This window comes from Polistes dominula, unplaced genomic scaffold, assembly GCF_049000335.1.
Source record: "Polistes dominula isolate Pdom_NZ unplaced genomic scaffold, Pdom_raw_medaka contig_29, whole genome shotgun sequence".
NCBI lineage: Eukaryota > Metazoa > Arthropoda > Insecta > Hymenoptera > Vespidae > Polistes > Polistes dominula.
In genome coordinates, this window is record NW_028300865.1 from 1304213 (window position 1) to 1321259 (window position 17047).

Consider the following 17047-nt stretch of genomic DNA (forward strand, 5'->3'; position numbering starts at 1 on the left):
ATATGTAAAATAAACTAAAATAATTCATAGTTCATTATAAATTAAAGATAAGAACAACATTATTTCTTATCGATATGAAATAAAATAAAATAATATCTCGAATAAATAATATATGATGACACATAAAACCATTCTTGTTTATCGCACTATTTCGATTATCAAGAATGACGTCACAACAAGTAAATACAAATCCCGAAGGAGATGTGTGTCATTCCCTTATATTTTATCATGAATATTTTCTTTGTTAAAAAAAAAAAACAAAAAAAAAACAGGTGATTATTTGTTTAAAAAATATACGATAATTTGTAAAATATTTCTTAATTAACAAATTAAATTTATATTCTTGTCAAAAATTCATATTTATAATTGAGGTATCGAAAAGTAGAGAATTCAAATTTGAAATTTCAAAGTTGAGGATTTTCCGCGGGAAATATGAATGAGAAAAATCGTCGAATGATATTTGTAAATAAAATAGAAATGTAATTTTTGAAGAAAAATTAATTATTAACAATTGCGAAAAGAATCGTAAGAATAAAAAGCACCGGATAACGTTTCTCAGGTTTACATCACTGTGTTGTTAGAGAGAAAGATTGGTGCCGGTGGGGTGGACGGGAGGATTGGGAAATGCTTTTTACATTAGCACATAGCATGGCGACGATGATGGTGTTTTATAATTTTCTTGTTAATCCCTTACATGTTATCTATCAATTAAAATAATTTCTATCACTCATGCATACTGTTTAAATTTATTATTCATAAATTTGTTCAGTTGTATAAAACTTCCATCAAAAAAAAAAAAAAAAAAAAAAAAAAAAAATCAAACAAATATTTATTTGTTCATTTTGTTAGTGTATTTCACATTTTTGTGTTTTGTAATATCGTTGGTTAGAAAAATATAAGAAAATGTCAATTGATGATTGTTTAAATGATCTTGTTTCACTGTCAAAAATCTACTAGGTCAATAGTAATATATTAAAATAACTATTATTATCCCTAGGACTATGGTTAGCTTTCACAACGTATGATAAGGATAAACGATTAGTGGAAAGTGTCAGATAAGGTTAAGTGAGGATGATAACTTATCATATGATAACGTTTGAATACTTCGACAGATTCTTTAACATCCTGTTTATATTTTTACATTCTTGTTTTATGCATGAAAAGTTCATCGAACCAAACCATTTTTTTTATAATTCACAAATTTTTTTTCTCATAAAAAAAAACGAAAAAGAAATGATAATTGTGCATATTTATCGATGCATGATAATACAGTTTACTCGTAATTTTGTTCATTTGATCATTAACAAAAATATAAATAAATAAAATTGATTTAAACAAATAGTCATTTGACTAGTTTTATCTGTTGTGTGTTGTTGTTGTAGTTGTTGTTTCATGGAACATATGATTTGAATATTTATGTTTACATTTTTAAGTCGTGTAGATGTCGCTAGTAGTTATTAATTTTAACCAAATTATAAATAAATAAAATTCATTTAAACAAATAATCATTTGACTAGTTTTATCTGTTGTGTGTTGTTGTTGTTTTATGGAACATATGATTTACATATTTATGTTTACATTTTTAAGTTGAGCAGATGTCGCTGTAGTAGTTATGAATGTTTCGCTTGTTTAGTAGTGATGACATTGCTACAAACTATTATTGCTGTCAGTGTGTCGTGATCAAATTTTGAGGTTAAGATACATTCGTTCGTAATTAAAAAAGTAACAAAAATATATATTTCGATTATATTTAGTACGAATTAAATATGTCTATCGTATCGTCGCCATTATTGGAGGATTATTTAAAAATTTTGGATGAAACAACGACACAACATGAATATTTTCTCGCATTGTTTGTCGTACTTTCTTCGGAATGTGGTTTTAACGTACTAGAAGAAACATCTACCGGGTATGAAATATATTATGTTCAAAATTTCATACGTGTTTATAAATTAACATTTATACATGTATACATATTATAACCTATTAATATGTAAATTTTAGAAACAACAAACAACTACAATTTACACCACCAAGCCAATGGAAAATTATGGAAGATACATATGAGATCAAACTGTTTTTGAAAAATTTACCTAATGTGATATGCAAATTATTAGCTATAATATCGGGAGATAGATTAATACTGAATTTCTTTTCAACTGTAAACGAAAAGAATATATATAGTGCTGCCGTAAGGATTTCCAAATATATGAATCCTTTTGCAGGCTACGTTGGTGATCGTTTTATGAACCTTAAGGAAATATCTGATAGGTAAATTAATATCTGTTATATACTTATAATATCAAATGAAATTTATATTACTGTATATTTTCAATCCATTAGGTTCAAAAATGAATTAATTATAAGAGTACGATCAGACATTTTAACAGAAGCTGGTATTACCAATCCTAGTCTTCAAGGTTTACCCATAGAATTGATATTAAAGATTCTGCAAATGTTAGATGTTCATTCATTGACAAAACTTTCCCAGTGTTCCCATAAATTTAACATGTTGTGTAAAGAAAAATGGTTATGGCAAAGATTGTACGAAAATGATTTTGGAAAGGAAAAAAAAATATACCTGAAACTTGGTTTATGTTTTATCGTAGAAAATATATACAATCCAAAACGAGTGCTGCCAACATCAGAAATTTACCTTATTATGATTTATCTTCAATTTTATTTAGATGATATAAAGTGCCTATAGAATAATTTTGGGACAATGTGTGAAATCAAATATCTCTCCATTTATTAGAGTTGCTTCCATGAACGGTTTATATATATATCTATATATATAACATTAGGAAAATATAATATGGTAACAGCATAAATAAAATCACACGCAATAATGCAATTTCAAAAATAAGATTGGCCATTCATCAGATTCTGAAGAATCTGTGTTTTTGAATGTCATAGTGCATCGTAATGACATATGGACCGTGGAATCAAACGTATTCAAGTAAATCTCATACAAATGGAAGGATAACTGTACATATACTATACTTATTGTATAATGTAAACAATATATTATAAAGATTTTCTTATTTACAATGAATAAATGATAATAATAATATTAATAAAAAAATTAAAAAAAAACAAATATTTTGTAATGTAAATAAATGTATATTGCTGTTATTGATTTGATAAACTTTTCTACAACATTTTCTCAACGTAATTTACCTTTCCAAAATAACAAATAAAGTATTTTACTGGCTTTTAATATAATCGTGTATTTAAATAATTATTATAATTATTATTACTCAAGTATAATAGTTATATATATATATAAGATAATATTTAATAATATTAATTAGAATACTATATATCTAATATTAGTGATAAAATAGGAATTATTAATTATATTATTAATATAATTACTTATATTACATTTATTTTTATATTAAAAATATATAATATAAATATTATAATAGTATATAGTATTATATCTAAATATTATACCTATTATACCTATATATATACATTTAAGTATATAGTATATAATTCGTAGATTGTAATACATAAATACATTATTACATTGAATAATTTAATTAGATATAATAAATATAGATTATATTAATAGTGTTATTATACATATTAACGATATTATATTTTGGTTTTAGACGATGAGAGGACTAAGACTTTAACAACATGCGACAATGTGGAAAAAGAACGTAACAGTTCGCAAATAAACGGTGATACCGGTAAGTGATATCTATCTAGTCCCATTTTATATCATAGAAATTTGCTGAAATCAAACGACCGATGGTACAACAGTATCACACAAACTCATTTATTAATAATATTACAAATGTTATTAATATTTGAAGAATGTTATCGACATATAGATACTACACACCTTGAAAATTAGATAGAAGTCAAGAAGAAATGTCTATGAATCAGTCAGGTTCTTCGTATCTTTTTATTCTTAGCAGGTTTATCCGCATTCCAATAAGAATACCAATGAAATTCAACAACAACAACACACACAACTTGTACGAACGGATCATCATCATCATCATCACACTGACTGAGTAAATTGAAACTCAGGAAGATACAAAAGAAAAAAAACCAAAAAATGCAAAACATTAACCGGATACATAAAACACGTGACTCATTAACGTCGCTAGATTTATAAATTTCAAGGAAAGAGTAGAGAAGACAAAATGAAAAAAAAGAAACTTAAAGGGGTTATCTCTTCTTCTTTTTTTCTTCTTCTTCTTCTTCTTCTTCTTCTTCTTCATTCCTTTGGCGAGTTTAGGAAGTCTCGTAAAAAGCTTCGTAAAAAATGATGCCAACGGGCACATTGAAAAGAGTGTTGTGTTGTGTTGTGTCTTTGCAAATGTAGAAAAGAGTTTTCTTTTTTCTTCTTTTTTTTTTTTTTTTTTTTTTGTAGCTCAATTGACCTTCGTTCGAAAGTACTACGAAAGTCGGTAAAAAGAGATGGTTTTTTTTTTTTTATATTAAATTAAAACCTTTCAAAGGGGTGAGGGGGGGGGGGGTAGAAAAAAAAACAACGACATTATAATTACATTTTTATTTCTCAACTTATTTCTCAAAAAACGATTCTTATTATTAAAATTCTTTGTAAGAAAATAAAAAATGTTGTAAGGGGTGACGGAGATTAGTGGTGGTGATGGTGGTGGTGGTGGTGATGGTGGTGGTGGTGGTGATGGTGGTGGTGGTGGAAGCAGGCAGTATTCGACAACGTTAGTCGAATTAGGTCAAATTGGTCGAAGGTTAACTCAGAGAAATCAGGTCACTGATCTAGGCGACCAGAAATGGATGGAGGGGTGGTAGTGGGGGGTGGGTTGGGGTGGTTGGGAATGGGAGATAAAAAAGAATGGAAATATCATCTTTCTCTTTTTTTTTTTTTTTTTTGATATTTCTTTTGTATAAACAATATAGTAAACCTCTATTTTAATTTTGGAAATAAAAAATGGAATAAAATATATATATATATATATGTGTGTGTATGTGTATATGTATGTGTGAGAAGACGCGTGTGGTCCGGGGGCCACGATACGCGCATATTTCGAGGCCGACAGAGAGCTTTTAAGCTTGCGCTGTTTGAAGCTCGCTTTTTCCATCATCTTCTCTCTCTGTCTCTCTCTTTCACTCTCTCACTTCCACCCTCGCAGCTATGGTACTTGGTACATATACACACACACATACTTGGCACGGGTTGCTCCCCTGGTTTCTCTCTCATCCCCAGTGCGCTCATCGAGCCCGTCCTGGACGAAAGTCCTTCCCGCTCGTCTTTCCGTTTTAAAACCCACGTTTCTCACGAGAAATAAAAAAACAAATATATATATATATATATATATTTATACACGTACATATACATACATACCTACATAAATACATACAATACACGTGTGACGGGCGCGAAATTTGACTTTTCATCTCTTAAGTTCGATAAAGGAAAAAAAAGAAAGAAAAAAAAATAGAAAAAAATTTAATGGTTAAACAACGCGAGTTTGATTTTACAATTGTTACACAGTGTTCATCGAAAATTATTTTGAAAATCCTGATTGGATTATATATATATATATGTATTTATTAGATAAAGTGCGTATTTTGTTTTGTTTTGTTTTGTTTTTTTGTTTTCATGTGAATTATGAAAAGTGTTAGTTTTATTTGTTATAAAATAAAATTTGTATAAAGTTCATCGTTTTTATCAGTGGACAATTTATTGGATGCAAATTGTTAGATGCATCAGTTTTTTTTTTCGATCACTCGGTTCGGGATGTTTCTTATGGAACGTTTGGATAACTAGATCTTTATAGTTTGAAAATTATTTTGATAAAATAATAAAACTCTATAAATATATATATTATTATATTATATAGTATTATACAGTATAATATAGTATAATATAGTATTGTATACTGTAATATAGTATTATATAGTATAATATAGTATAATATAGTATTATACAGTATAATATAGTATTATATATAGTATTATATAGTATAATATAGTATTGTATAGTATAATATAGTATTATACAGTATAATATAGTATATATTTATATTTTATATATAAACATATAATATATAATAACTTATATATATATGTAAGTGTACTTTTAACTGTAATTTTTATTCGTATTACAAAGGAAGTCGTTGAAACAAATTGTGTTTCCATTCATTTTTCTTAAATAAAAAACTTTCTTTATATAAATATTAAAAAAAGAAGAGTGAGTAGGTATACGAAGCTTTCAAAGAAAATTAAATTACTCCTCTCTCTCTCTCTCTCTCTCTCTCTCTCTCTCTCTCTCTCTCTCTCTTTCAAGTATTTGTATAAATTAGTTTTAGTCTAGTCAGTTCAGTTCATAAACATAATGATGATGAATTCTCTTTTGTAATAATTCACTATGAAAATTATCTAATATATTTTATTATATATTACGAATAAGTTGAATATCTATTTTTTTTCTCTCTCTCTCTCTCAAACAATTCATTATCTTACATAATTAAAACAATAAAAAAATAATAAAAATATCAAGCGGTTATTTCACCGAATGAGATTGAAAAAAATCAAAGATTAGGTCATTAAATGTGAAATGTCTGATTTTGATGTGAGAATAATACGAATAATCAGACATTTCATAGTTAATAACCTAATATTTATATAAGGGATGTTTTTTTTTTAAAATAAAAAATAAAAAATAAAACGACATATATATATATATTGAATTATAACCAAAACAATACAAAATTATATTAAATGTATTTAAGTTTAAAATAATAACGCTGTATAAAATGTTTCATAAAAATTCATTTATTTATTTAACAATTTTTTTACTACTTATGGTTAGTTCACTTTCATAATTATGAAATGTAGCAACATATATACATATACATATATATATATATATATATATATATATATATATATATACGTGTGAAATTTCTACAATGTTTGCTATTACTATTACTGTTACTGTTTCTACTGCTGCTGCTGCTATTTATATGAACGTAAGCGTTATTCTCTCTCATCTCAACGAGTTGATCGATCGCAAGTAGTTGGAAGGGTCCAAGAGAGAGAGAGAGAGAGAGAGAGAGAGAGAAATTGAACCGCGCCTTTGTTGGCGGAAGGCCACCCTCTTTTCTCGAGATAAATCGAAAGCGCAACGTTTAATAAAACGACCTCCAAAAATCATCCAACTAAAAATCAATCCTACTACCACCCACAACCTCCTACCCCCAACCTCAAACCCAATCCCAACCCCTTTCATAATTACTTTAGCATGTTGTATTCCCATTTCTCATGTTTATGTCTGTATACAGATATATTGAAATTAGATCGATTGAGATCGTACGAATATACAGCCTCCAAAAATCATCCCACTAAAAATCAATCTTACTATCATCCCCCATCCTCATTCCCATCCCCTTTCATAATTACGTTAACATATTGTGTTCCCATTTCTCTTGTTTATGTCTGTATATGTATATATGTACATATTGAGATTAGATCGATTGGGATCGTACGAATATACAGCCTCCAAAAATCATCCCACTAAAAATCAATCTTACTATCATCCCCCACCCCCATCCCCACCCCCTTTCCTTTCATAATTACGTTGGCATATTGTTTTCCCATTTCTCTTGTTTATGTCTGCATACAGATACATTGAAATTAGATCGATCGAGATCGTACGAATATACAGTCTCCAAAAATCATCCCACTAAAAATCAATCTTACTATCATCCCCCACTCCCATCCCCACCCCCTTTCCTTTCATAATTACGTTGGCATATTGTTTTCCCATTTTTCATGTTTATGTCTGTATACAGATACATTGAAATTAGATCGATTGAGATCGTACGAATATACAGTCTCCAAAAATCACCCCACTAAAAATCAATCTTACTATCATCCCCCACTCCCATCCCCACCCCCTTTCCTTTCATAATTACGTTGGCATATTGTTTTCCCATTTCTCTTGTTTATGTCTGCATACAGATACATTGAAATTAGATCGATCGAGATCGTACGAATATACAGTCTCCAAAAATCATCCCACTAAAAATCAATCTTACTATCACCTCTCCATCTCTATACCCACCCCCTTTCCTTTCATAATTACGTTGGCATATTGTTTTCCCATTTCTCATGTTTATGTCTTCTGTTTATGTTATGTCTCTGTCTGTATATATATATATATATATATATATATTGAGATTAGATCGATCGAGATCGTAGGAACACACAGGTATATCTAACACACAACACACACATTCAGTAAAACGTAAAAGGACTTTCCCTTTTTGGTATTTGAATCATTCATTGTCTTCCTTGAAAGTTGCATTGCGTACTCAAGAACTTTGCCATTTGCATAACGTTACACGTATATATATATATATGTATACTTCATTCATCATTTAAGTACTATTTAAGTTCTTCTGATTTGTGTTTTGTATTTTTATTAGAGAAGATTTTAAGAACAAAAAATTACGTGTGATCATTTTTTTAAAAACTCGAACCGAGTGTTATCAAAAAGAAAAAGAAAAGAAAAAAACTGCAAGATAATTAAAACAAAAATTTGTATATAATAAAATTGAATTGTGTTTTTTTTTTTTAATGCAAAACTAACATTGATTGTTCAATCAGTCAAAGTGAAGTAGAATAAAATTTGAATAAATAAATAATTAAAAAATATATATATATAATGAAAGTGTGAAATGAATCGATTTTTTTTTTAGATATGCTAAACATTGTATTTCATTTGATTTTGATTTGTATCACAGTAATGAACAATATATAAAGTGGTGTGATAAGATTGTTTGTTTCATCGTAATACAAATGTTTGTTTAACAAATGTATTATTCAAAGTTTTCTGTGCTAGAACTATAAAAAGTGTTTGAAATATAATCATCGTTGTTTTATTAAACAACAATAGCAACAACAACAACAACAAGAAGAAGAAGAAGAAAGACAACAAACAAAAACGAAGACCAGAAGCAACTAACCAACAAGAAAAACGTGGTGATAAAAAAAAAAGGATATTTAATTTGAAAGTTGTAGAAAAAAAAAAAATAAGAAAAGTTCATCGACAAAATAATAATAATCATCATAATTGATTAATTGATTGAATCTACATTTGTAAGAGTTTGAGTTTGTTTTGAAAAAAAAAAAAGAAAAAAAAAGAGAAAAACCAACACAACAAAAAGAACTCGACACACACATACACACACAGGCAGATACACACAGTTTGGTGAATTTCAATCTGTCGCTTTCGGGTGTAGTGAGCCTGCTGGGCCTCGCCGATGACGACGAGGTCTTAGCAGGTACATCAGAGGAAAATAGAAAAAAAGCACTGTGGCAATTTTATTCGACTACTGGGATGTTAACTCATAGTCACAGCGATGGAGAATTTCCAATTTATTCTCACGGTGAGTTTTTTTTTATTCTACAATACAAACAAATCATTATACACACACATATATATATAAATTAATAAATATGATGAAATATTAAATATTACAAAATAAATATTCTTATTTATTCAAATGAGAAAACTATTCTCATTTAGATTTTCTTTATGATGTTTGTCATGTTGATTTATTATATAAATATATAAATATAATATTAATATTGATATTTAATATAGATTACTACATAATATTAAATATATATATATATATATATATATATATATTAATATTATGTAAATATTAAATTGATAATATAGTAATATAGTAATTTATTTTACTCTCTATACTATTTATATATTACTAATTAAATTTATAATATATATAATAATAAATGTATATATATATACAAAAATACAAAAACTGTAATATATATATATATATATATATAAATAATAATTATATATATTATTAAATTTATAAATATTAATATTATATAAATATTAAATTTATAATTTATATAATAATAAATTTATATATATATATAATAATAATAATTTATTTTACTATATTATTTATTACTAATTAAATTTATAATATATATAATAATAAATTTATATATATATATAAAATATTATATAAATATTAATAAAAATATTATTACCTAATATATATATATATAATTAATGTAAATATTAAATTTATATTTACAACAAAGTTATTGATTGGTCCAATCAATATTACCTTGAATATCATTAAATAGGATAAATCATTTTTCACTTTTTTTTTTTTTAACGACCCCAAGCACTTCTAAAAAAAAAAAAATAATAAAATCATATTAATGAATCAATCAAACAGATTTCTATTTTTATTTGTTTTTTATTTTTTTTATTTTTATTTTTGTTAAATATAATCCCATGTCAAAATAATTCAATGACTCTTACCCAATCTCAACGTAAGATATAGTTGTTGATCTTCTCTTGAAATTTTCGAATGACCATTTAACGTTACGATATAAATTAGGATTTCTATAGTTAGTTTTACCAAACCAAAACAGTGGATAATATCGTCTGTTTATTCGATCAGCTGTTCAATGCAAAAATTCAACTTTTAATTAAAATAATTTGATTATAAACATTTAAATAATTGTCATTCAATTTTTATATGTGTTTGTGTGTGTGTGTTTACATTTATATAAATATTAATTTAAATATTAATTTCTAATTATATTATTTTTCAATATTAATAATAATAATAATAATAATAATAAGGATAATAATTACCAACAGGTGTGGAAGGAACCAACATGATAAACATAAAGAAAATACAAATAATGAGAATTGTTTTCTTCATATTTTCAAAATTACATTATTGTTTTCACAGTATTGTTTTTTTTTTTTTATTTTATTTTATTTTATTTTTTTTGACAAATATAGAAAACACAGCACACGGACTTGTTGTGCACGTTTTGGATTGATAAGATATTGCATTTCAGTTCCTTTTATATATTCCTCATACAATAACAAAATATATATGTTATGATGGTGGAATATTTCGTTGGCCTTACTACGAATCATCGTTAATTTGATTTTTAAGAAATATATATATGTATATATATGGTAGTAGAAAAGAACGGTGATCTTATCATCTTGTTAACTAGTATGGTAAACGATGCTTTGTAAAAAAAAAAAAATAACAAACTTTATGTATGTCTCTCTATGTGCAAGATGGTCAGATCATCATAAATAACGTTTAGTTATTATTATTAAAGTAAATTTGATAATCAAATTCTTGGAAATATTTATAAGATTTTTCCTTTAACTTTTTTATTATTATTATTATTATTATTATTATTATTATTATTATTATTATTATTATTATTATTATTATTATTAATTTTATTAATAATTTTAACATTAATTTGAATGTGCATTCGAAGAGATGTTCTATGTTATAAACAAAATTTCAATTAAATCTAGTTACAATTGATAATAGATTTATTCGTATTAATTATTGTAGATATAGTCATTGAGATTTTCAATGACTATATTTATACTAAACTCGTTTATATTAGTTGTAGACACCAAGGACAATTCTCGAGACCAATTAGTACCTCTCTTTTCCTTGTGGTTTCATATATACTGCAAACTTTAACACGAACATTTAGTTTCATACAAATTAATTTAACGATTTAGTTATAATTATTTTTAGTTATAACTAAATCGTTAAATATTAATTTATTAAATCATAAATTTATTTATTATTTATTTTCATTTATTTTAATATTTTATATATATATATATATAGATATATAAATTTATTATTTAATTTAATTAATAATAAATATATATTACTATTATATATTTATTAATTATATATTAATAAATAAATAATAAATTAATTGTAATTAATAAATATATAATTTATTAATAATATTATATATATATATATATATATATATATATATATATATTAATATTAAAAAATGGATTTGTGGTGCGGTGCTAGAGTCTCAGATTCGCAAACCAAACTTCGTGGGTTCGAATCTTGCCATTCGCAAAAAAAAAAATCTATATATATTAATATTAATAATTAAAATAAAAATAATAATTAATTTTATTTTATTATTAATTACTATATTATAATTATTAATATATAATATAATAATTAATATATATATATAATAAAATATAATAATAATAATAATAATCTTCATTTTTAAATAATATTCACGAGTAGTTGATAAAATACGCTATTAAATGAACATTCCTACATTTCTCAAATTTATCGTTAAGTTTTAAAAAAAAAAAAAAACTAAAATAAAATAAAAAGAAAAAATTAAGGTCATGGGGTGTGACAGAGAAAAAAAATATCTCCCCATTTTTTTCTTTTTGTTAATTTTTCTTTTTTTTTTTTTTTTCATTTCTTTTTTTTCTCCTCACCTTTTTTTTTTTTTTTTTTTATTACTTTGCATACGTTTTTTAACGTATATATGCATAAGTTTGTATCAAATTGCAACATACTCGTAAGTACGTTTTGCAACAGTCACATACATCTGTACACCATTCATATATGCAATTTAAAGTGCTATTAGTTTGAAGTGTTACCTTGTATAAGAACATAGTTGGTGTTTTTTTTTGTTTTTGTGTTTTTTTTTTTTTTTTTTTTTTTCGTTCTAGAGAGAACATTATAACAAGTTTTCAAAGTGTTCAATCCATGTCAAGTTGCAGTAATATTTCTGAAAAGCTTGTATGAATTTTATAATTGGAAACTTCCTCTCTCTCTCTCTTCTCTCTCTCTCTCTCTCTCTTTACCGAATTTCGTTAAATCAAATGTGATACTGAAGAGAAATTTATTTTCTCTTCTTATTCTTCTTTTCCTTTTTCTTTCCCTTTCTCTTTTTATTTTTAACTCTCTTTTTATTTTATTACAATCACAATCACTGACGAGTTAAGTATCTTCTCTTTTTCTTTTTTTTTTCAAAACTTTGACACACTTGTGTGTCGTCATTTTTCATTTAACAATTTTTTTTCTTCTTTTTTTTTTTTTTTTTTTTTTAACTTTAAAAGTGAGATACTTTTTGTTTGCATATTTTTGTAGTATATGTATTGAATAAGGGTGTGGAGTTTTAGAAATGTGTCCTGAAAAATATCAAAGTGATATAACTCATGAAAAATAACCGTGATACGATTATTATTCCTTTCCCCCCCCCCCCCCCCCCCCTCCCCCGCTATAGAAACTAAACGACTGCTAGGATCAACTTCAAAGAAGAACACTTTTTTTTTTTTTTTTATCAAAAATTCTGTCTAACGGTGCATACATTTTTTTTTGTCTCCGACACTTTTTTTTCTTTTTTCTTTTTCTTTTTTCTTTTTTTTTTTTTTTCAAGCGTATTCAACTTACAATTTTGCACACATATGTCAAAAATACGTGTCAGACTATTTTTGTATGGTTTACTTTAATATTAATATATTTTTTTTTCTTTTATTTTTGAATCATCGTGTGATAAAAAACAAACAAACAGAAATGGAATATAAATTCATCGAGTGAAAGAACAATTATTGTTGCAAGGATATTATTTTCTTGCAATGACCTTTAAGAAATAAAAGAATTTGTGATATGGGATGGTCGATAGAAAAAAAAAAAAAAAAAAAAAAAAAAACAGGTAGATCATAATAAACTATTTGATTTAAGTGTTATTAACATGTGTGTATGTGAAATGTTAAGTAATATATGAAAGGTTACTTGCTTACGTTGAATGGCAATGTAAATTAAACTTACATTCTCTTTTATTAATATGTTACTCTCTTAATTTATTTGATTTTCATTATAAAATGATAGAAAGAAAAGAAATAGGAGAAAAATTCATGTTATTAAGACCATGGATAGCAATTAATTGGCATTAGGAACCCTAACATCATGTTGAATGTCTAATACGTTGAGTGTCTTGTCAGTCATTAGTGACTGACACCGAACTCCACATTCAGGCCACGTCAGATACCTGTGACTGACACCAAACTTCCATTCAGGCCACGTCAGACACATGTGACTGACAACGAAGTTCCTCGTCAGGCCACGTCAGACACTTGTGACTGACACAGAACTTCCATTCGGGCCACGTCAGACACATGTGACTGACAACGAAGTTCCCCGACAGGCCGTGTCAGACGCATATGACTGACAACGAAGTTCCCCACCAGGCCGTGTCAGACGCATGTGACTGACAACGAATTCTCGTCGGGCCACGTCAGACACATATGACTGACATCAAATTTCCCACCAGGCCGTGTCAGACTCATGTGACTGACAACGAAGTTCCTCGTTCTTTCAACCCGTTCCAAAATTTTATTCTGGATGACCAAAGGTTCCATTCTGAATTCTATCGATGACGAGATATGTATTTAATTTGAAATAGAAAAAAGAATAAAGTAACCAAAATATGCGTATGTAATCGGTATGTAATGACTATGTAATCACTTGAAAAAAAAAAAAAAAAAGAAAAAAAGAAAAAAACGATATTCAATAACGTTCTCAATTGATTCGCGCTAAATACCTATTTTCTATTGGCTTTCGATGAAAATCCAATACCCCATTGGGTTCCTATTTTTTTCTTGTCTCTTTTTTATCTCCCGCTTTGTTTCTTGTTCTTTTTTATGCACGAAGAGAAGCCGTGTCGCTTATATATAATCCCTACGCATAGAAAAGAGTGTGTTTGAGAGAGTGAGAGAGAGAGAGAGAGAGAGAGAGAGAGAGAGTGTCAATGGTTGGATTAATCGATTATCGTTATTAGGTTACCTACCCATCGATAAACACTTACAAGTGGTTTACAAACTCTCGATAGTGTGTGTGTGTGTGTGTATCTTTCCTTTTTTCAAAACGTTACTCTCTCTTATTCTTTTATCTTTCTAATTTTTTTTTTTTTTTAATTTTGTTTTTTTTTTATAAACCTTACTACTTCCGTTTACTTAACACGTTTCTTGTTAAAAGCTTTTTGTTGTTGTCTGACTTGAACTTGTCGTTCAGATCATTTGATCTTATTGTTTTAATCTAATTAAAATCATTACACGTGTGAATTATTAATTATTGTAAATATAATAATAAACAAATTTATGTCCATTGGAAAATGGAAATGATAAAAATAATTTGTCAATCTTAATATATATATTTTAATAGAAATTTGTTTGTTGATTATAGAATGAAATTTATTATAAATAAACATATAAAAAATATCGTTTATTCTTCTAATAAAAAATTATCTTAATATATATATATATATATATAACGTGTCATGTTGTTTGTCCCCAATGGACTCCTAAACAACTGAACCGATTTTAATCAAATTTTGCACACTCTGTGCAGTTTCATCCAACTTAAAAGATAGGATATCTTAATATATATAAATTACATGTTACATTGTTTGTCCGCAATGGACTCCTAAACTACAGAACCGATTTTAATCAAATTTTGCACACTCTGTGCCATTTTATTCAACTTGAAAGATACGATAGTTTATATCTCAATTTATAATCGTTATAATATATATTATAATATATGTGCCTATAATTATGAAATTGATCTAAGTCAAAATTAATTAAAAAAAATGAGTTTATCAATTATTACACATTACATTATTATAAACTAAATAAATTCAATATAATTTTCACGATATTATCAAAAATCAATCGTTAGATAATATTTGTTATTTCAATAATGTATAAAGAGAATTCATATAATGTTCAAGTATAAATCTTGAAATATCTCGATACAATTGATAATATATGACTTAGATCACTTTCATAATTATGAACACATATAATAATAATAATAATAATAATAATTTAAAAAATTAAATATAAATAAATTAATTATTAAATATATTACAATATATTTAGCTTATTAAATAGATATGTCTAAAAATAAGTGTATCCCCACCGGTGGTACACAGAGCACGTAACATATTAAACAACACATTTCACGAAAAACTAATTCTACCAATTGAATATTTTCATGTATTTAACAAAAATATGAGATTCATTTCTTACATTAATAAAAAAAAAAAAAAAAAAAAAAATCAATCTCTAGTATAATCTATTTTCGGATCGAGATTATGTCACCGCAAAGTGATAATAAAGGGATTCTCTAGGTAATGTGGTGGTGGTGGTGGTGATGGTGGTGGTGGTTAAGAAGGGAACACATTTGTCCATAGAGATTGTACAGCATACACAATCCAATCATCCTTTGGTTGGTTGGTCACAGAGATGGTGCCATTCTCATCATCATCATCATCATCATCGTCGTAGTCGTCGTCGTAGTCGTAGTCGTAGTCGTCGTCGTCATCAAGGGGACAGTTCACCGGGCTTAAGTACTGCTGGCGAACCGTATTAACAACGTGTTGGTATAGCTTCTAGCTTGATATACCTAGCTTGGGTATAGTTGGATCGACGGGAAGCCAACCAAGGCGTGTTAACGTCGACACAGTTATCTTCGATGTAAACACTATGAGTAGGTCGACTTCAGTATAACGGAGAACGCCGTTCACGAAGGCAGTTCTCTCTCTCTCTCTCTCTCTCTTTTTCTCTTTCTCTCTTTCTCTCTCTTTCTCTTCCTCTTTCTATTTTGTTCCATGTTGTTTTTTTCTTCTCACCCCCTTTACTTTCTCTCTGATTTGTCCACTTGTCCAAGATAAGAGTTTCATCGGGGTTTATCAATGTGGAGTTTTTGAGTTTTTTTTTTTTTTTTTAGTGTCTCAGTGTTTTTGTTTTTTTTTTGTTTTGGATAATTAATTTTTCAGTGAAATAAAAGACTTCTTCAATATAGTGTTTTTTAATAATAATTATTCAATGATATGAATGAATATTTGAGCCGTTTATTTTGAAAATGGATTAACTCCATTGATGTTTGAATTGAGGTATTGATGATGGGTTTGCGTTTCAATGTAATGAAAAATATTCGTACATGATACTTAATGAGTCATACTGTATATAAAGGTGTTCAATTTACAGTTCCTATTAAAATAGTGGCAATTAATATGCGTTTTTTTTTTAACAAGAATGGAGTTAAGATACTTTCAAAATTAATAATCAGATTCATTATAAAAATTGGAAGGAGCCCAAGTTCATGAAACATAATTTAAGATGCTTCTCAAATTGAAAAAAAAAAAGCAATGC

At 26.7% G+C, this 17047-nt stretch overlaps 3 protein-coding genes and 1 long non-coding RNA gene across 4 annotated transcripts in view; 3 read left to right on the plus strand and 1 right to left on the minus strand.

Moving 5' to 3' along the window:
• LOC107066343 (uncharacterized) overlaps positions 1-17047 on the plus strand; it is a 112286-nt gene that overhangs the window by 12155 nt on the left and 83084 nt on the right. Inside the window, exon 24 of the mRNA XM_089175072.1 lies at positions 3621-3701. Coding sequence (XP_089031198.1) covers positions 3621-3701 — 81 coding nt within the window. The remainder of the gene's footprint in view (positions 1-3620; positions 3702-17047) is intronic.
• Positions 1457-3100, plus strand: LOC107066362 (F-box only protein 7). The gene is made up of 3 exons (XM_015320907.2): positions 1457-1909; positions 2005-2271; positions 2344-3100. The coding sequence occupies exons 1-3, from the start codon at positions 1767-1769 to the stop codon at positions 2705-2707; spliced, it is 774 nt and encodes a 257-aa protein (XP_015176393.2). The 5' UTR covers positions 1457-1766; the 3' UTR covers positions 2708-3100.
• Positions 4928-9406, plus strand: LOC149033755 (uncharacterized). Its single transcript, XR_016175808.1, has 2 exons — positions 4928-5626; positions 8712-9406. It is a non-coding gene; the product is annotated as an uncharacterized LOC149033755 (long non-coding RNA).
• Positions 10109-11005, minus strand: LOC149033756 (uncharacterized). Its single transcript, XM_089173223.1, has 3 exons — positions 10664-11005; positions 10325-10466; positions 10109-10190 (listed from the first exon to the last, which is right to left on the minus strand). The coding sequence occupies exons 1-3, from the start codon at positions 10731-10733 to the stop codon at positions 10172-10174; spliced, it is 231 nt and encodes a 76-aa protein (XP_089029349.1). The 5' UTR covers positions 10734-11005; the 3' UTR covers positions 10109-10171.

Excerpts from the sequence above, each read along its gene's own strand:
- LOC107066362 (XM_015320907.2), top strand. The coding sequence starts at position 1,767 with ATGTCTATCGTATCGTCGCCATTATTGGAGGATTATTTAAAAATTTTG. Across the intron at positions 1,910-2,004 it reads CTAGAAGAAACATCTACCGG|AAACAACAAACAACTACAAT; the intron begins GTATGAAATATA and ends TGTAAATTTTAG. Across the intron at positions 2,272-2,343 it reads CTTAAGGAAATATCTGATAG|GTTCAAAAATGAATTAATTA; the intron begins GTAAATTAATAT and ends TCAATCCATTAG.
- LOC149033756 (XM_089173223.1), bottom strand. The coding sequence starts at position 10,733 with ATGAAGAAAACAATTCTCATTATTTGTATTTTCTTTATGTTTATCATG. Across the intron at positions 10,467-10,663 it reads GGTTCCTTCCACACCTGTTG|CTGATCGAATAAACAGACGA; the intron begins GTAATTATTATC and ends TGCATTGAACAG.